Source organism: Mesoplodon mirus (genome assembly GCF_964341445.2).
Source record: "Mesoplodon mirus genome assembly, contig: HAP1_SCAFFOLD_29, whole genome shotgun sequence".
Classification (NCBI taxonomy): Eukaryota; Metazoa; Chordata; class Mammalia; order Artiodactyla; family Ziphiidae; genus Mesoplodon; species Mesoplodon mirus.
Window position 1 is genome coordinate 3,287,003 of NW_028295817.1, and position 21,024 is coordinate 3,308,026.

Genomic DNA, 21,024 nt, shown 5'->3' on the forward strand with positions numbered 1-21,024 from the left:
GCATTGTGATGACAAGGGTCACAGAGAATTGTGATGAAAAGTTCATGGAGCATTGTCGTTACAAAGGTCACAGAGCCTTGTGATGACGCGGGCATGGACCATTGTGATGACAAACGTTATGAAACATTGTGATGACTGGAGTCACGGAGCATTGTGATGACAGGGGTCATGGAGCATTTTGGTGACAAGGGCATGGAGCATTGTGATGACAGGGGCATGGAGCATTGGTCTGACAAGTTTCACAGATTATTGTGATGACAGTGGGCATGGTGCATTGTGATGAGAAGGTCATGGAATATTGTGAAGAGAGGTGTCAGGGAGCATTGTGATGACATATGTCATGGTCCATTGCTATGACAATGGCATGGAGCATTGTTTTGCCAAATGTAATTGAGAATTGTAATGAAAAATATAATAGAGCATTGTGATGATTAGGGCGTGGAGCATTATGATGACAAGGGCCATTGAAAATTTTCATGACAAGGTCGAGAAACATTGTGATGACAAGGTCCTGGAGCATTGTGATGAGAAAACCATGGAGCCTTGTGATGACAAGTTTCATGGAGCATAATGATGAAAAGGGGCATGGAGCATTGTGATTACAGGGGTCTTGGAACATTGTGATGACAAGGGCATGGAGCATTGTGAGGAGAAGGCCATGAAGCATTCTGATGATAAGCGTCATGGAGCTTTTTGATGACAAGGTCATGGAGCATTGTGATTACAGGGATCTTGGAGCATTGTGATGAAAAGGGCATGGATAATTGTGATTAAAAAGCCATGGAACCTTGTCATGACAGGATTCAAGGAGCATACTGGCGACAAGTGTCAGGGAGCATTGTGATGACAAGTGTATTGAGCATTGTGATGACAAAGATCATGGAGCATTGTGATGAGAAGACCATGGATAATTGTGATGATGAGCGTCATGGGGTGTTGTGATGATAAATGTTATGGAACATTGTGATCACAAGTGTTTGGAGCATTATGATGACAGAGGTCATGGAGAATATTGATTTCATTGTGATGACAATAGCCTGAAGCATTATGATGATGGGCATGGTGCATTGTGATGACAGTGTTCATGGAGCATTGAGATGAAAAGGGGCATGGAGCATTGTGTTTACAGGTGTCTTTGAGCATTGTGATGACAAGGGCATGGAGCATTGTGATGAGAAGGCCGTGGAACATTCTGATGACATGCGTCATGGAGCTTTGTGATGACAAGGGCATGGAGCATTGTGATTAGAGGGTTCTTCAGCATTGTGATGACAAGGCCGTGGAACATTGTGATGGCAGTTGTCATGGTGCATTGTTATGACAGGGGTAATGGAGCATTGTGATGAGAAGGGCATGGAACATTGGTCCGAAATGTTTCATGGATTATTGTGATGAGAGTGTGCATGGAGCATTGTGATGACAAGGGTAAGGAACTCTATGATACATGGGTCAAGCAGGATTGTAATGACAAGGGCATGAAGCATTGTGATAAGAAGGTCATCAAGCATTGTGATGACAAGTGGCATGGAGCTTTGTGATGACAAGGGCATAGGGCAATGTGATGAGAGCATTCATGGAGCATTGTGATGAAAAAGGTCATGGAGCATTCTGATGCAAATTGTCATGGATCTTTGTGATGACAAAGGTCATGGAGCATTTTGATGGCAAGTGCGTTGTGCATTGTGATGAGAAGGGCAGGGAGCATTCTGATGTCAGGGTCATGGAGCAATTTGATGAAAAGTGTAATGGAACATTTTGATGACAGTTGTTATGGAACATTGTGATGTCAGGGGTCATCGAGCATTGTGATGATATGTGCATGTAGCATTGTGATGACAGGAGTCATGGAACATTGTGATGACTGGGGTGAGGGAGTATTGTGACAAATAGTGATGTAGCATTGTGATATCAGTGGTGAGAGAGCATTTTGATGAGAAGTGCATGGAGCATTGTGATGACAAATTTTAAGGAGCATTGTGATGTCAAAATTGTGGAGTACTGTGATGACAAGCGCATGGTGCATTTTGATGACATGTGTCATGGAGCATTGTGATGACAAGCATATGGAGCATTGTGATGCCAAGGGTCATGGATCTTTGTGATGACAAAGGTCATGGAGCATTTTGAAGGCAAGTGCGTTGTGTATTGTGATGAGAAGGGCAGGGAGCATTCTGATGTCAGGGTTATGGAGCAATTTGATGAAAAGTGTCATGGAACATTTTGATGACAGGTGTTATGGAACATTGTGATGTTAGGGGTCGTTGAACATTGTGATGATATGTGCATGTAGCATTGTGATGACAGGAGTCATGGAACATTGTGATGACTGGTGTGAGGGAGTATTGTGACACAGAGTGATGTAGCATTGTGATATCAGTGGTGAGAGAGCATTTTGATGAGAAGTGCATGGAGCATTGTGATGACAAATTTTTTTTTTTTTTTTTTTTTTTTTTTTTTTATAATAAATCATCAAACCAAGTTTATTGAGACCACACTTATTTTGCAATCCATTGATTCTTAATTTGGTTACATTTAGTAGAAAAGAGGGTAATTTTAGAGAGAAAAGGATTTTTCAATGAATGTTAAATCCCAGTTTTTTTTTATAGTAGGTATATATTTTATGCTAATGTTGCTCGAATAAGAACAAGATAAAAATAAACACGAAGATGTCTTGGTGGATCAGTCCCGGGGATTCTCTAAGTCTGTGCTCTTTTTCTTTTGCTCACATAGCTCTTTGATAGCATCTATCTCTGCAGGACTGAACTTGGGGGTTAGAATCACAGCATCATAATCAAATTCTTCATCAAGTGAGAACAGCCGAACTTCACCTCCGACTATCTTTGTTTGTCTGCTCCTTTTCCAGTGGGCCTTGGCTTCACTTCAGAGGTAAGAGGCTGGGCCACAGAAGGAATGTAAGAAGGAACACTCATGCTCATGTCCTGCTCCACCTCTCCTGGAAGCAGCAGCAAAATCATTTGGGGCTTAATGTCTTCATCCAAGTCCAAATCTTCTAAATCAAGGAAGGTGTCTACCTTCACCTTTCCTGCCTGATTCAGATCACCTTGAAAGGAACTGCCAACTTTTTGGCCTTCATCCATCACTATCTGTTCCTCTTCTGAACACTGTGACGAAGTACGAAGAAAGATGGCTTTATTGCTGAGATGGTGATCATTTGGTTCATTTCTCTGAGTAAATTTTACTGAAGGAAAATTGTTTTCTGAAGAGTTGGTTCCAAAGGCTCCTCTTTTGGTCACATTATCTTTTGAAAGATGAGCAAAAGTGCTCAGAAATTCTTCATATGTTTGCTCGTGACAATTAACAAACTTATCCAAGACTTCTTCAATATGCCGATCTTCATCCATCACCTCCAGTTCTGGTATCTGGCAGGCATTCCTATTCATGAAGCCACATTCTCTCTCCTTCGCTAGTTTTACGTCTTGGCTCCCATTTAGTCCCTTCGTGTTTTCGGCGTCTTTATTCACAGACTCCTCTCGCGGAGCCACAGAGACAAACTCCCCAGTTTTTTTTTTTTTTTTTTTTTTAAATCCCAGTTTTGTTAATGGAGATTTGTAGTTACTAAGACTCATCTCTCACATAGTTCTTTGCTGTTATGTTAAATTAATTTAAAGCTTAATTGAATTATTAAAGGATACTCTAAGCTTGTTTCTGAAGCTTATCTCAGTAATTTCTTTGGGTGAAGATCAGATGCCCCATGACCTGCAACCAGGGGATTATGCATACTGGAGAAGTTATAATGGACAGGAGGACCCTTTTCAGGTACTCTTAACTAGCTTATGCACAGCGAAACTGAAGGGAATTGACTCTTCGATTAATTTCCACTCACAAAGGGCCCCTGCACTGGAGTGGCCCATAGAGAGGATGGCTGACCTCAAAATCACCTCAAAACAATGATCCAACAAAGGAGAAACTACACGCACACCAGGGCGAGAAGACGACGACATCAGAAGTAGACAGCTTGCCCGAGATCCTCGACCTGGCTCATCTCCCTCTCACCTGGAAGCTCTCTTACATCCCTTCAAAGGGGGAGACGGGGTGCTGCTGAAGTATCAAAAAGAGCAATGACCTGAGCAGCAGAAGCAGCCTTTCTGCAAATACTGGACATTGCTGACCATTCCATCCTCTGAAATTCTCCTTTGGCGTCCCCAAAAACTGTATCCGTTTTCCTCATACTTCTCTGGCCAGTCTTTTAAAGTACCTTTTGTGGTTCCTTTTCTGCTTCTACACCATGACAGCTGTGTTGCTGAGGACCTGATGTTGCTATCCTCCAAACCATGAGAAGCCTCCCCACCGTCTCCCTCATAGGACATCATGCTTTCTTCATTTTCCATGCCCATCCTTGTGTTCTCCTGAAGCAGGCGGGGCCGTTTGGGTCTTATCCCACCAGATTCCACATCAGAGTCACTTCCACTTTCACTCAGCTGGATAGCAGAGAAAGGGTTATCTCCTTCTTCATCACTCCCGGCATCTTCCTCATCATCTTCTCCTTCAGACATAAGCAAATCCTCATACAGGACACTGGCTTGAGGCTGTTGCACAGTTCCCTCCTCTTCATCTGCAAGATCACCATCTACATCTTCACCTTCCTGTGTCACCTGCTTTTCTGGAGTGGCATTGGGAATATCCAGGACAGACATATTGCTCTCATCTTGAAATACAGAGGCATCTCGAGACATACTGAGGGATGTGTTGGTATCATACAAATCAGGAGGCTGAGGTGTGTAAGGCCCTGGGGTCATTGGGTCCAAGCTTTCTAATTCTGCTTCCTCCAAAGCTGCTTCTTTGGCTGTGCAAATATCCTTCTCAAGTTGAGTCAAATGCTCATCATACTCAGTCAATGTCTGGTAACAGACGTTCACAATCTCCTGAGCAGTCTTGGTATACTGACTTTCAGGCCCATTGTATTTAACACTGTTGGCCAGAATAAGGTTGACATCGTCTAGAAAGCTCTCCCGACTCTGATACTTGTGCTTGGAGATATTCTTACGTATGGTCTCTAAATCCATTGGACTGACAATCACTTTGTAATAATCTGGAACAAACTTCTTATTAACTGGGTGATGAAATGGCCAAGAATCTGGAACTGCCATCATTTTCTGGGTGACAATGTTGTCCAGAATAAAAGAAAATGCCACTTGGTCATCATCATCCAGCAAGGGGTTGATAGCTTTCTCTAAACGAGCCAATTTGTCTTCTTTCTCTTTAAGTTTTTCATCACAGAGATCCAGCATGGATTGAGAGATCTGGGTCAATGAGTGCTTCGGCCCATTGTAGGTTGCACTATTTTTCACAATTAGCTCCAAATGCTCTCTGAACTCTTCCCGAGATGGGTAAAGGCGTTTACGCACATTTTCACGGAGCGTTTGTAAGTCCATTGGTCGGGTGATAATTTTGTAGTAGTCCTTTACAACCTTTGCATTGACTGGAGTGTGGAAAGGGTACGTATTTGGAAGATCTCTCATGTCATTGATGATAGACTCCAAAATGGATGACAATGTCACCATGGGGTCTGTCCGGCGCCGGTGAATGGACTTATGAGGTCTATTCAAATAGTCACAGTGAACAGTGGTTCCAACTCGCCGTTTCTTCTTGGGAGGAAGTTGCTGCTTAGGAAACTTGAGAACCAGAGATTTTCTGCGAACCTCATCTGCACTCTCAATTAGCTGTTTCCCTAAGACAATCTTGGTCCCTTCAACCTTGATAAGTTCTTCATTATCATTATGAATGACTGTCTTTTCCAACTCTTCCTCCTGCTCCTCTGTCATGGCAACAGGGTTGGAAGGTGGAGCATTTGTTTGATAATAAAGGGGGCAAAATTTGTTTGTTCTCATGTGCCCAATGGCACCACAAGCCCCACATTTCAGTTTTAGGTCAGGACGCTCCTTCATTTTTTTGGGCTTCTTCTCAGGAGGACCCTTAAGCTTCTCCTTTTCCTGGTTTCGCTTAAGCCGCCTCAGTTGCTCTTGAATCCTCCGCCGTTCTTTTCGCATCTCTTCTCGATGCTGCTCATCAAAAAGGGCAAATTTACGAATGAATTCCTCATCTTTTGTGGTCCGTATACGCACGTAGGCATCAATGACAGCTGGCTTTCGGACGGTCTCACAGCGAACATATTCTTTCCCCTCTTCATCGCGAAATGTGCGACAAATCTTGAGACAACGGCCAGTGGCAGAAGAGTTTAGGCTAGTCACAGAAGCTGTGTCATCATCTCTGTGATTGTTTCCTGATGCTGCTGAGCCTGCTGCCAGTAGCATCCGCTGCAGTTCCTTCCGCTCCTGCTCCTCCCGCTCACGTGACAGCTGAGAGCTTGTTTTCTTATTCTGCAACATGTTCTCGATGTTCTTTCCCATCTCCTCAAAGTCACTGTCTTCAGCTGAGCTGCTATCTGTGTCAGTTGATAAGATTTCAGTTGATGACAAAACCTTGTTCTGCAGGTCAAAGATGCGCTGACATTCCTCTTTGTAACGCTCTTGATGCTCAGCCACAGAAAACCTTGATCCACGGGCAAATTTACTCATGGGCCCCTCTCCAGAGCGGGCCTGTTCTGTTGACATTGTGCGTACTACATCGATCACTTCCCAGCGGGACAACTTTTTTATCTCTTCCTCAGGCACGCCAAATTTACGTAGAAGTTGCTTGGCATTTTTCAGTGAAAGGCGACGGAGGTCTGCATCTGTTCCTGTCACTGTCTTCTTCACTGGCTGAGGCTCCTTATCATCCTTCTGCTGTGTTGGTTTGTTTGGAATCTTCACATAGGAGAATCCTTCACCACACCCTGTGGGATCTGCCACCCCAGTCACCTCCAGGAGACACTTGCCCTTCATGGCAGCAATGAAGGCCCTTGTGGTGTTCCAAGGAGCAGTGCGAACCTCATCATCAATCTTCATCTGGAAATCTTCCTCATTTTCCTCTTCTGGAGCAAAAAAGGACTTCTCACCATAGCCAGCATCCTTCAGCCGCTGCTCTGCCGCTATCATGCTATAATAAGCGCAGCACTGCTCTGGAGACACCATAGCCCTGATCTCCTCCTCAGTTGGTAAACGAAAATCAGACTTCAGCACCCACCAGTTTGAGTCCATGCCTGTGCGTTTGAAGTCAGCGCAGAGCTTTAGCCTCTTCCGGATGCTGCTTTCTGAATGGGAAGGAAAGGCTTTTTTTATATCTTCCATTCGGATCCGCCGTGGCCGATCTTTACTCTTCCAGAACAGGCGGTAAATAAAAACCTGGAGAAAGTCTCGAATATGTGTATTGGCCCTTTTGGAGTTGGGCCCAGGAACTTCAGACAAGGGGCACTGCTGTCCAACCACAAAAATATCCACTAATTCCCGAATATAGTAACCTTGTCTTGTGCGAATGATAAGGAAGTCAGTTTCTGGCATCTTATGAAGATAAATTGGAGCACGAAAAAGATTGTTCTCAAATGCCTGCAGTAATTGTCCAGGATGGAGTGAGCCTAGAAAAGGAGATGTATGGCAGTAAACAGTTTCTCCATATTTACAATCTGGGGCTCCAGGATCTTTTCTGGGTTTCCGCTTATAGTAGTTTTTAATCTTGGTTGCCATGCCAACCTGCATCATTAATGGTCCATTTTCCTCACTATATTCTGCAAGAATAAGATCTCCATCTTTGCCTGTGAGGTCCTGAGGTGTGCGCATGAAAAACATCTCTCCACCACCTGAAGCTTGCCTCTCTTGTTCTCTCATCTTAGCCTTCTTTTTGATGTGCTTTAGCAAGGGCTGGACTGAGTGGGGACCTGGCTGAGATAGTGCCCCAAAAGAGTACTTCTTCAGAGGTGGGCGATGGAACTGCCGTAGTTTAATGGGCCCCATGTGGGTGGGAAAGAAGGGCTGCCGTAATTCCACAGCAGGAATTGAGTGCTGGATAATATTTCCTCCAAAGGTGCCTCGAAGACCCTGTTGCTTAGGGTAGTAATATTCATCATTGGAGAGATTCCATGGATCTTTCACTTCTGGCTGAGACATGTTCTGCTGTGGTTCCTCCTTGATGACTCCTGTTTTCCCTAACAGAATTCGACTCTTCTTCAGAGATGATTCCTTCTTACTCTCCTTGGAGGGGGAGTTAGAAGTAGCCTCTTCCTTTTCATCTGGAATTTCCAAAATGAGGTTCTCATCATTGGGATCAAGTGTCAAAACAGGAGGCTCCAAGAGCCGGGGCATGGCCTGGGCGTCCCAAATGATATTGTCCTCCCAGCGTCCATACACTAACTCCTCATTGTCAATGGGAAAAATGGAGTACCAAGGTTTGTCATCATCCAGGGTTGCTGCAAAACCTTGTTGAACATTGTAAGCCATGGCATTCCTAGTCATGCTGGAAGGAAGCCAGCCGGCCAAGCTTGCACGCTGTGGTTTTGTCCCTTTGTGTTTGACATCCTCTCCATCCCAGATGATATCATCCTCCCAATGCAGCTGTGTCACCATCAGGAAGTTTTCATCAGCCAGAAGATCAGTGCCACTGCTTTCCTCAAGTTTCCTGAAGTCCTCCATCATTCTACATTTCATCACAGGTTCAAGTTCCATCTTTCTCAGTTTGAAGCCATAGTCAAACCCACTGCCATCTTCAGGAACACCTAGCATATCATACCACAGTCTAGCAGGACCATAACGCCACTCAGCCACTCTTGGTTTGGTGTCTGTCACTTTATCTGTATCTCCAGTTGACTGGGAAAACTTGGACTCCACAGGAGCCATCATTGTGATTTCATCATCAGAGAGACACTGCTCTGGAGGTGGTGGTGGAGCGTAGTCATAGTTCCACAAAGATTTCTGGTTGATTTCTGATTCTACTGAGCACTCCACCTCCTGGATCTGCTCTTCCTGTATTAGTTCACGGTGCTTCTTCTTCCTCTTTCTCCGAGCACTCCGCCAAACAGATGGGACATTCTTCCCTGGTCCAAAAAGACGTAGGAAGCGTAACACCTTCCCAGGACGAAATTCTGGGAAAAGTTCTGTGACACTCGGCAACAGCTTGGTGGCATCATGCTGCATAATCCCAGCCAATGGTAGGGTCAGCTTTCCATCCTCTGATTCTGCCTGTGTTGCTTCCTGAAGTCCCATCTCAGATTCTGAGTCAGAGGAACTACTGAAGTCCACTTTCTCTGAGGCCAAAGAGGAAGGGGCAATGATGGAGGGCAAGATGATGCCTTCTCCATCCTCAGACACACCAGTAATAGCATCCTGGTCCTTATCCTTCTTCATTGGTCCTGGGGGTGGAGGTGGAGGAGGCATCAACTTGCAATCAATGTCTTCACAATCAGCATCATAGTCATCCTCATCATAATCTGCATGGCAAAGGGGCTGCAAGGTCCCCATTGTTTGCTGGTATCTTCGGCTTTCATCTTCTGCTACTTCATTAATGTCTGAATAGTCCACAGCATCTTCTGTACTCCTGATCCATCCTTCATCATTTACGAGGGCACCGTCAATCCCAATCAATTCTTCATTTGCTGTGAGTTCAGTGATCAGGGTGCCCAGACCCAAAGCCCCCAGGCCTGCCAGGTGCTTCTTACACTCATCATCCAAGACGCTTTCCCCCTCCAGCTGCCCGGCTCCATTGATGTTGCCGAAAAGGAAACCGGTTAAAGAAAATGGGCGGCCTCCAGCGGAATCTTCATCGCTGTCCGTATCTGACATGATGGCGGCAGCGCTGCTGGCAGCCGCTTTGGAGAACAGCAAATCCCAGTCTTGCCCCATATGCCGGAAACAACGTGGCCCAGAAGTGATTCTCATAGTTCAGTGACTCTCGTGATGACAAATTTTAAGGAGCATTGTGATGACAAGATTGTGGAGCACTGTGATGACAAGCACATGGTGAATTGTGATGACAAGTGTCATGGAGCTTTTTGATGACAAGGGCATGGAGCAATGTGATGAGAGGGTTCATGGAGCATTGTGATGACAATGACATGGAGCACTGTGATGCCAAGGGTCATGGAGCTTTTTTATTTCAAATGTCATGGAGTATTTTGATGACAAGTGTGTGGTGCATTGTGATGAGAAAGGCAGGGAGCATTTAGTGAAAGGGTCATGCAGCAATTTGTTGAAACGTGTAATGGAACATTTTGATTACAGGGGTTGTAGAACATTGTGATGCCAGGGGTCATGGAGCTTTGGGATGAAAAGTGTCATGGAGCATTTTGATGACAGGGGATATGGACATTGTGATGTCAGGGGTCATGGAACATTGTGATGATAAGGGTATGTAGCACTGTGATGACAGGGGTCATGGAACATTGTGATTACAGGGGTGAGGGAGTATTGTGATGACTATGATGGAACATTGTGATATTTCTGGTGAGAGAGCATTTGGATGAGAAGTGCATGGAGCATTGTGATTACAATGTTTATGGAGCATTGCAATGACAAGTTTGTGGACCATTGTGATGAAATATGCGTGGCACATTGTGAAGACAATGGTCATGGAGCATTGTTCTGACAAAGACATGGAGCATTGTGATGACAAGGGTCACAGAGAATTGTGATGAAAAGTTCATGGAGCATTGTGGTTACAAAGGTCACAGAGCCTTGTGATGACGCGGGCATGGACCGTTGTGATGACAAACGTTATGAAGCATTGTGATGACTGGAGTCACGGAGCATTGTGATGAAAAGTGCATGGAGCATTGTGATGACAGGGGCATGGAGCATTGGTCTGACGAGTTTCATAGATTATTGTGATGACATTGGACATGGTGTATTGTGATGACAAGGGCATGGAGCATTTTGATGAGAAGGCCATGGAACATTCTGATGACATGTGTCATGGAGCTTTGTGGTGACAAGGACATGGAGCATTGTGATTACAGGAGGCGTGGAGCATTGTGATTACAAGGGTCATGGAGCCATGTGATGACAAGGCCGTGGAACATTGTGATGCCAGGTGTCATGGAGCATTTTTACGACAGGGGTAATGGAGCATTGTGATGAGAAAGGCATGGAACATTGTGATTACAATGTTTATGGAGCATTGCAAAGACAAATTTGTGGACCGTTGGGATGAAAAGCGCGTGGCACATTGTGATGACAAGGGTCATGGAGCATTTTTCTGACAAAGGCATGGAGCATTGTGATGACAAGTGTCACGGAGCATTGTGATGAAAAGTTCACGGAGCATTGTGGTTACAAAGGTAATAGAGCCTTTTGATGACGCGGGCATCGACACTTGTGATGAAAAATATTATGAAGAATTGTGATGACAGGAGTCACGGAGCATTGTGATGACAGGGGTCATGGAGCAATGTGATGAGAAGTGCATGGAGCATTGTGCTGAGAAAGGCATAGAGCATTGTGATGACAAGGGTCAAAGAGCATTGTGATGAAATTTTCATGGAGCATTGTGCTTAAAAAGGTCACAGAGACTGTTGATAATGAGGGCATGGACCATTGTGATGACAAAGGTCATGGAGCATTGTGATGACTGTAGTCACGGAGCATTGTGATGACAGAGGTCATGGAACATTGTGATAACTAGGGCATGGAGCATTGTGATGACAAGGGCATGGGACATTGGTCTAATAAATTTCATGGAGTATTGTGATGACAGTTGGAATGGCGCATTGTGATGACAAGGGCATGGAGCATTGTGATGACTAGGTCTTGCAGTATTGTGAAGAGAGGTGTCACGGAGCACTGTGATGACATAATTAATGGCCCATTGTGATGACAATGGCATGGAGCATTTTGATGCCAAGTGTCATGGAGGATTCTGTTGACAAAGTTAATGGAGCACTGTGATGACAATGGCTTGGAGCATTGTGATGACAAGGGTCAGGGAGCATTGTGCTAACAAGTGCATGGAGAATTGTGATGACAAGGGTCATGGAGCATTCTGATGACAAGCTTGTGTAGTATTTTGATGACAATGACATGGAGCATTGTGATGCCAAGGGTCATTGATCTTTGTGATGACAGAGGTCATGGAGCATTTTGATGGCAAGGGCGTTGTGCATTGTGATGATAAAAGCAGGGAGCATTCTGATGACAGGGTCATGGAGCAATTTGATGAAAAGTGTCATGGAATATTTTGATGACAGGTGTTATGGAACATTGTGATGTCAGGGGTCATCCAACATTGTGATGATAAGTGCATGTAGCATTGTGATGACTGGAGTCATGGAACATTGTGATGACAGGGGTTAAAGAGTATTGTGACAAATAGTGATGTAGCATTGTGATATCAGTTGTGAGAGAGCATTTTAATGAGAAGTGCATGGAGCATTGTGATGACATATTTTAAGGAGCATTGTGATGTGAAGAGCATGGTGCATTTTGATGACATGTGTCATGGAGCATTGTGCTGACAAGCGCATGGAGCATTTTGATGACAAGTGTACTGAGAATTGTGATGACAAAGTTCATGGAGCATTGTGATGAAAAGGGCATGGATTATTGTGATGACAGGCATCATGGAGCGTTGTGATGACAAGTGTTATTGAACACTGTGATCATAAGGGTTTGGAGCATTGTGATGACAGAGGTCATGGATCATTTTGATTTCAAGGAGCATGGAGCATTGTGATGACAAGGGCATGAAGCAATGTGATCCCAAGGTTCATGGAGGACTGTGATGCCAATGGAAATGGAGTATTGTGATGACAAGTGCAAAGAGCATTGTAATGACAAGGTCATGTAGCATTTTGCTGACAAAGGCATGGAGCATTGTGATGACATGTGTCATGGAGCACTGTGATGACCTGCGTCATGGAGCATTGTGAATACAGGGGTCATGGAGCATTGGGATGACAAGGGCATGGGTCACTGTGATGACAAGTGTCATGGAGCACTGGGCTGAAAATGTTCATGGAGTGTTGTGATGACAGGGGTCATGGAGCATTGTGATGAATAGGGAATGGAGCATTGTGATGACAAGTGTCCCGGATCATTGTGTTGTCAGGTGTCATGGATTGCTATGATGACAGTGGTCATGGAGCATTGTGATGATATTGGCCATGGAGCATTGTGATGAGTAGGTCGTGGAAAATTGGGCTGAAAATGTTCATGGATTATTGTGATGACAGGGGTCATGGAGCATTGTGATGACAAGGGAATGGAGCATGGTGATGACAAGTTTGTGGAGCACTGTGATGAGAAGACCATGGAGACTTGTGATGACAAGTCTCATGGAGCATTCTGATGAAAAGGGGCATGGAGCATTGTGATTACAGGGGTCTTGGAGCATTGTGATGACTAGGGCATGGAGCATTGTGATGAGAAAGCCATGGAGCCTTCTGATGACATGCGTCATGGAGTTTTTTGATGACACGGGCATGGAGCATTGTGATTACAGGGGTCTTGGAACATTGTGATGACAAGGGCATGGAGCACTGTGAGGAGAACACCAAGGAGAATCGTGATGGCATGCGTCATTCAGCTCTGTGATGACAAGGGCATGGGGCATTGAGATTACATGGGTCTTGGAGCATTGTGATGAAAAGGACATGGATCATTGTGATGAAAATGGCATGGAGCCTTGTCATGACAGGATTCAAGGAGCATACAGACAACAAGTGTCAGGGAGCATTTTGATGACAAGTGTATTGAGCCTTGTGATGACAATGTTCATGGAGCATTGTGAAGAGAAGACCATTGATAATTGTGATGACGAGCGTCATGGGGCATTGTGATGACAAGTGATATGGAATATTGTGATCACAAGGGTTTGGAGCATTGTTATGACAGAAGTCATGGAGCATTTTGATTTCATTGTGATGACAATAGCCTGAAGCATTATGATGATGGGCATGGTGCATTGTGATGACAGGATTCATGGATCATTGAGATGAAAAGGGGCATAGATCATTGTGATTACAGGGTTCTTGGAGCAATGTGATGAGAAGGGTCATGGAGCTTTTTGATGACAAGACCATGGATCATCGTGATAGCAGGGGTCATGGAGCATTGTTATGACTGGGGTAATGGAGCATTGTGATGGCAAGGGCATGGAGCATTGTGATGAGAAGGCCATGGAGCATTCTGATGACATGTGTCATGGATCTTTGTGAAGACAAGGTCATGGAGCAATGTGATGAGAGTGTTCATGGAGCATTGTGATGACAATGACATTGAGCATTGTGATGCCAAGGGTCATGGATCTTTGTGATGACAAAGACATGGAGCATTTTTTTTTAATGTTGGGTGTAGGAGTTTTTATTATTTAATTTATTTATTTTTGCTGTGTTGGGACTTTGTTTCTTTTTTTTTCCTCCTGAAAAAAAAATTTTTTTTTGCTTTATAACAAATTTAATCAGTTATACATATACCTATATTCCCATATCCCCTCCCTTTTGCGTCTCCCTCCCACCCTCCCTATTCCACCCGTCCAGGCGGTCACAAAGCACCGAGCTGATCTCCCTGTGCTATGCGGCTGCTTCCCACTAGCTATCTACCTCACGTTTGGTAGTGTATATATGTCCATGCCGCTCTTTCACTTTGTCACAGCTTACCCTTCCCCCTCCCCATATCCTCAAGTCCATTCTTTAGTAGGTCTGTGTCTTTATTCCTGTCTTACCCCTATGTTCTTCATGACATTTTTTTCTTAAGTTCCATATATATGTGTCAGCATACAGTATTTGTCTTTCTCTTTCTGACTTACTTCACTCTGTATGACAGACTCTAGGTCCATCCACCTCATTCAAATAGCTCAATTTCATTTCTTTTTATGGCTGAGTAATATTCCATTGTATATATGTGCCACATCTTCTTTATCCATTCATCTGATGATGGTCACTTAGGTTGTTTCCATCTCCGGGCTATTGTAAATAGGGCTGCTATGAACATTTTGGTACATGTCTCTTTTTGAATTATGGTTTTGTCAGGGTATATGCCCAGTAGTGGGATTGCAGGGTCATATGGTAGTTCTATGTGTAGTTTTTTTAAGGAACCTCCATACCGTTCTCCATAGTGGCTGTACCAATTCACATTCCCACCAGCAGTGCAAGAGTGTTCTTTTTTTTCCACACCCTCTCCAGCATTTATTGTTTCTAGATTTTTTGATGATGGCCATTCTGACTGGTGTGAGATGATATCTCATTGTAGTTTTGATTTGCATTTCTCTAATGAGCAAAGATGTTGAGCATCCTTTCATGTGTTTGTTGGCAGTCTGTATATCTTCTGTGGAGAAATGTCTATTTAGGTCTTCTGCCCATTTTTGGATTGGGTTGTTTGTTTTTTTGTTATTGAGCTGCATGAGCTGCTTATAAATTTTGGAGATTAATCCTTTGTCAGTTGCTTCATTTGCAAATATTTTCTCCCATTCTGAGGGTTGTCTTTTGGTCTTGTTTATGGTTTCCTTTGCTGTGCAAAAGCTTTTAAGTTTCATTAGGTCCCATGTGTTTATTTTTGTCTTTATTTCCATTTCTCTAGGAGGTGGGTCAAAAAGGATCTTGCTGTGATTTATGTCATAGAGTGTTCTGCCTATGTTTTCCTCTAAGAGTTTGATAGTGTCTGGCCTTACATTTAGGTCTTTAATCCATTTTGAGCTTATTTTTGTGTATGGTGTTAGGGAGTGATCTAATCTCATACTTTTACATGTCCCTATCCAGTTTTCCCAGCACCACTTATTGAAGAGACTGTCCTTTCTCCACTGTACATTCCTGCCTCCTTTGTCAAAGATAAGGTGACCATATGTCCATGGGTTTATCTCTGGGCTTTCTATCCTGTTCCACTGATCTATATTTCTGTTTTTGTGCCAGTACCATACTCTCTTGATTGCTGTAGCTTTGTAGTATAGTCTGAAGTCAGGGAGCCTGATTCCTCCAGCTCCATTTTTCGTTTTCAAGGTTGCTTTGGCTATTCGGGGTCTTTTGTGTTTCCATACAAATTGTGAAATTTTTTGCTCTAGTTCTGTGAAAAATGTCAGTGGTAGTTTGATAGGGATTGCATTGAATCTGTAGATTGCTTTGTGTAGTAGAGTCATTTTCACAATGTTGATTCTTCCAGTCCAAGAACATGGTACATCTCTCCATCTATTTGTATCATCTTTAATTTCTTTCATCAGTGTCTTATAATTTTCTGCATACAGGTCTTTTGTCTCCTTAGGTAGGTTTATTCCTAGATATTTTATTCTTTTTGTTGCAATGGTAAATGGGAGTGTTTTCTTAATTTCACTTTCAGATTTTTCATCATTAGTATATAGGAATGCCAGTGATTTCTGTGCATTAATTTTGTATCCTGCAACTTGACCAAATTCATTGATTAGCTCTAGTAGTTTTCTGGTAGCATCTTTAGGATTCTATATGTATAGTATCATGTCATCTGCAAACAGTGACAGCTTTACTTCTTCTTTTCCGATTTGGATTCCTTTTATTTCCTTTTCTTCTCTGATTGCTGTGGCTAAAACTTCCAAAACTAGGTTGAATAAGAGTGGTGAGAGTGGGCAACCTTGTCTTGTTCCTGATCTTAGTAGAAATGGTTTCAGTTTTTCACCATTGAGGACGATGCTGGCTGTGGGTTTGTCATATATGGCCTTTATTATGTTGAGGAAAGTTCCCTCTATGCCTACTTTCTGCAGGGTTTTTATCATAAATGGGTGTTGAATTTTGTCGAAAGCTTTCTCTGCATCTATTGAGATGATCATATGGTTTTTCTCCTTCAATTTGGTAATATGGTGTATCACGTTGATTGATTTGCGTATATTGAAGAATCCTTGCATTCCTGGAATAAACCCGACTTGATCATGGTGTATGATCCTTTTAATGTGCTGTTGGATTCTGTTTGCTAGTATTTTGGTGAGGATTTTTGCATCTCTGTTCATCAGTGATATTGGCCTATAGTTTTCTTTCTTTGTGACATCCTTGTCTGGTTTTGGTATCAGGGTGATGGTGGTCTCATAGAATGAGTTTGGGAGTGTTCCTCCCTCTGCTATATTTTGGAAGAGTTTCAGAAGGATAGGTGTTAGCTCTTCTCTAAATGCTTGATAGAATTCACCTGTGAAACCATCTGGCCCTGGGCTTTTGTTTGTTGGAAGATTTTTTATCACAGTTTCAATTTCAGTGCTTGTGATTGGTCTGTTCATATTTTATATTTCTTCCTGATTTAGTCTTGGCAGGCTGTGCATTTCTAAGAATTTGTCCATTTCTTCCAGGTTGTCCATTTTATTGGCATAGAGTTGCTTGTAGTAATCTCTCATGATCTTTTGTATATCTGCAGTGTCAGTTGTTACTTCTCCTTTTTCATTTCTAATTCTATTGATTTGTGTCTTCTTCTTTTTTTTCTTGATGAGTCTGGCTAATGGTTTATCAATTTTGTTTATCTTCTCAAAGAACCAGCTTTTAGTTTTATTGATCTTTGCTATCGTTTCCTTCATTTCTTTTTCATTTATTTCTGATCTGATTTTTATGATTTCTTTCCTTCTGCTAACTTTGGGATGTTTTTGTTCTTCTTTCTCTAATTGCTTTAGGTGCAAGATTAGGTTGTTTATTCGAGATGTTTCCTGTTTCTTAAGGTGGGATTGTATTGCTATAAACTTCCCCCTTAGAACTGCTTTTGCTGCGTCCCATAGGTTTTGGGTCGTCGTGTCTCCATTGTCATTTGTTTCTAGGTATTTTTTTAATTTCCCCTTTGATTTCTTCAGTGATCACTTCGTTATTAAGTAGTGTATTGTTTAGCCTCCCTGTGTTTGTATTTTTTACAGCTCTTTTCCTGTAATTGATATCTAGTCTCATAGCATTGTGGTCAGAAATGATACTTGATACAATTTCAATTTTCTTACATTTACCAAGGCTTGATTTGTGACCCAAGATATGATCTATCCTGGAGAATGTTCCATGAGCACTTGAGAAAAATGTGTATTCTGTTGTTTTTGGATGGGATGTCCTATAAATATCAATTAAGTCCATCTTGTTTAATGTATCATTTAAAGCTTGTGTTTCCTTATTTATTTTCATTATGGATGATCTGTCCATTGGTGAAAGTGGGGTGTTAAAGTCCCCTACTATGATTGTGTTACTGTCGATTTCTCCTTTTATGGCTGTTAGTATTTGCCTTATGTATTGAGGTGCTCCTATGTTGGGTGCATAAATATTTACAATTGTTATATCTTCTTCTTGGATCGATCCCTTGATCATTATGTAGTGTCCTTCTTTGTCTCTTCTAGTAGTCTTTATTTTAAAGTCTATTTTGTCTGATATGAGAACTGCTACTCCAGCTTTCTTTTGGTTTCCATTTGCATGGAATATCTTTTTCCATCCCCTTACTTTCAGTCTGTATGTGTCTCTAGGTCTGAAGTGGGTCTCTTGTAGACAGCATATATATGGGTCTTGTTTTTGTATCCATTCAGCCAATCTGTGTCTTTTGGTGGGAGCATTTATTCCTTTTACATTTAAGGTAATTATTGTTATGTATGTTCCTATTCCCATTTTCTTAATTGTTTTGGGTTCGTTATTGTAGGTCTTTTCCTTCTGTTGTGTTTCTTGCCTAGAGAAGTTCCTTTAGCATTTGTTGTAAAGCTGGTTTGGTGGTGCTGAACGCTTTCAGCTTTTGCTTGTCTGTAAACGTTTTAATTTCTCCATCAAATCTGAATGAGATCCTTGCTGGGTAGAGTAATCTTGGTTGCAGGTTTTTCTCCTTCATCACTTTAAGTATGTCCTGCCACTCCCTTCTGGCTTGTAGAGTTTCTGCTGAGAGATCAGCTGTTATCCTGATGGGGATTCCCTTGTGTGTTATTTGTTGTTTTTGCCTTGCTGCTTTTAATATGATTTCTTGGTGTTTAATTTTTGACAGTTTGATTAATATGTGTCTTGGCGTATTTCTCCTTGGATTTATTCTGTATGGGACTCTCTGTGCCTCCTGGACTTGATTAACTATTTCCTTTCCCATATTAGGGAAGTTTTCAACTATAATCTCTTCAAATATTTTCTCAGTCCCTTTCTTTTTCTCTTCTTCTTCTGGAACCCCTATAATTCGAATGTTGGTGCATTTAATGTTGTCCCAGAGGTCTCTGAGACTGTCCTCTGTTCTTTTCATTCTTTTTTCTTTATTTTGCTGTGCAGCAGTTATTTCCACTATTTTATCATCCACCTCACTTATCCGTTCTTCTGCCTCAGTTATTCTGCTATTGATCCCATCTAGAGTACTTTTTATTTCTTTTATTGTGTTTTTAATCGATGCTTGATTCATCTTTAGTTCTTCTAGGTCCTTGTTAACTGTTTCTTGCATTTTGTCTATTCTATTTCCAAGATTTTGGATCTGGGAAATAGAATCTTGGATCATCTTTACCATCATTATTCTGAATTATTTTTCAGGTAGACTGCCTATTACCTCTTCATTTGTTAGGTATGGTGGGTTTTTATCTTGCTCCTTCTCCTGCTGTGTGTTTTTCTGTCTTCTCATTTTGCTTATGTTACTGTGTTTGGGGTCTCCTTTTTGCAGGCTGCAGGTTCGTAGTTCCCGTTGTTTTTGGTGTCTGTCCCCAGTGGCTAAGGTTGCTTTAGTGGGTTGTGTAGGCTTCCTGGTGGAGGGGACTAGTGCCTGTGTTCTGGTGGGTGAGGCTGGATCTTGTCTTTCTGGTGGGCAGGTCCACGTCTGGTGGTGTGTTTTGGGGTGTCTGCAGACTTTTTATGATTTTAGGCAGCCTCTCTGCTAATGGGTGGCGTTGTGTTCCTGTCTTGCTAGTTGTTTGGCATAGGGTGTCCAGCACTGTAGCTTGCTGGTCGTTGAGTGAAGCTGGGTGCTGGTGTTGAGATGGAGATCTCTGGAAGATTTTCGCCGTTTGATATTATGTGGAGCTGGGTGGTCTCTTGTGGACCAGTGTCCTGAAGTTGGCTCTCCCACCTCAGAGGCACAGCACTGACTCCTGGCTCCTCAATTTGGGATGATTTGTTGTCCATTCATGTATTCCACAGATGCAGGGTACATCAAGTTGATTGTGGAGCTTTAATCTGCTGCTTCTGAGGCTGCTGGGAGAGGTTTCTCTTTCTCTTTGTTCTCACAGCTCCTGGGTCTCAGCTTTGGATTTGGCCCCGCCTCTGCATGTAGGTCGCCGGAGGGCGTCTGTTCTTCTCTTAGACAGGACAGGGTTAAAGGAGCAGCCTCTTCGGGGACTCTGGCTCACTCAGGCCGGGCGGGAGGGAGGGGCACGGAGTGCGGGGCGAGCCTGCAGCGGCAGAGGTCGGCGTGATGTTGCACCAGCCCGAGGCGCACCATGCGTTCTCCCTGAGAAGCCGCCCCTGGATCCCGGGACCCCGGCAGTGGCGGGCTGCACAGGCTCCAGGAAGGGCGTTGTGGACAGTGACCCACGCTCGCACACAGGCATCTTGCCGGTAGCAGCAGCAGCCCCAGCGTCCCACGCCCGTCACCGGGCTCCGCGCCTTCAGTCACGTCTCGCGCCCGTCTGTGGAGCCCCTTTAAGCAGCGCTCTTAATCCCCTCTCCTTGCGCACCAGGAAACCAAGAGGGAAGAAAAAGTCTCTTTCCTCTTCGGCAGCTCCAGAGTTTTCCCGGACTCCCTGCCAGCTAGCTGTGGCTCATTAGCCCCCTTCCGGCTGAGTTCTCGCCACCAGCCCCAGTCCTCTCCCTGCGCTCTGACCGAAGCCCGAGCCTCAGCTTCCAGCGACGCCGGGGCGAGCGGACAAGCCTCTCGGGCTGGTGAGTGCCGCTCGGCACCGATCCTCTGTGCGGGAATCTCTCCGCTTTGCCCTACCAAGGAATGTGGTGAGTTTCTTGCCTTTGGGGAGGTCCGGGATCTTCTGCCAGCATCCAGCAGGGGTTCTGTAGAAGTTGCTCCACGTGCAGCTGTATTTCTGGTGTATCCGTGGGGAGGACAGTGACCTCCGCTTCTTACTATTCCGCCATCTTACCCGGAAGTCTCTCGACATGGAGCATTTTGATGGCAAGGGCGTTGTGCATTGTGATGAGAAAGGCAGGGAGCATTCTGATAACAGGGTCATGGAGCAAATTGATGAAAAGTGTCATGGAACATTTTGATGACAGGTTTTATGGAACATTGTGATGTCAGGGGTCATCGAACATTGTGATGATAAGTGCATGTAGCATTG

The 21,024-nt window shown here is 43.6% G+C and overlaps 1 protein-coding gene and 1 pseudogene across 2 annotated transcripts; both read right to left on the reverse strand.

Annotated features, from left to right (window-relative positions):
* Positions 1-2,466: 2,466 nt before the first annotated feature.
* Positions 2,467-3,587, reverse strand: LOC309797307 (intraflagellar transport-associated protein-like; annotated as a pseudogene). The gene has a single exon. The product of its transcript is annotated as an intraflagellar transport-associated protein-like (transcript).
* Positions 3,588-4,062: 475 nt separating this feature from the next.
* On the reverse strand, positions 4,063-9,754 carry LOC309797306 (transcription initiation factor TFIID subunit 1-like). The gene has a single exon (XM_082645916.1). The coding sequence runs from the start codon at positions 9,726-9,728 to the stop codon at positions 4,068-4,070; it is 5,661 nt and encodes a 1,886-aa protein (XP_082502042.1). The 5' UTR covers positions 9,729-9,754; the 3' UTR covers positions 4,063-4,067.
* Positions 9,755-21,024: the final 11,270 nt, after the last annotated feature.

Excerpts from the sequence above, each read along its gene's own strand:
- LOC309797306 (XM_082645916.1), bottom strand. The coding sequence starts at position 9,728 with ATGGGGCAAGACTGGGATTTGCTGTTCTCCAAAGCGGCTGCCAGCAGC.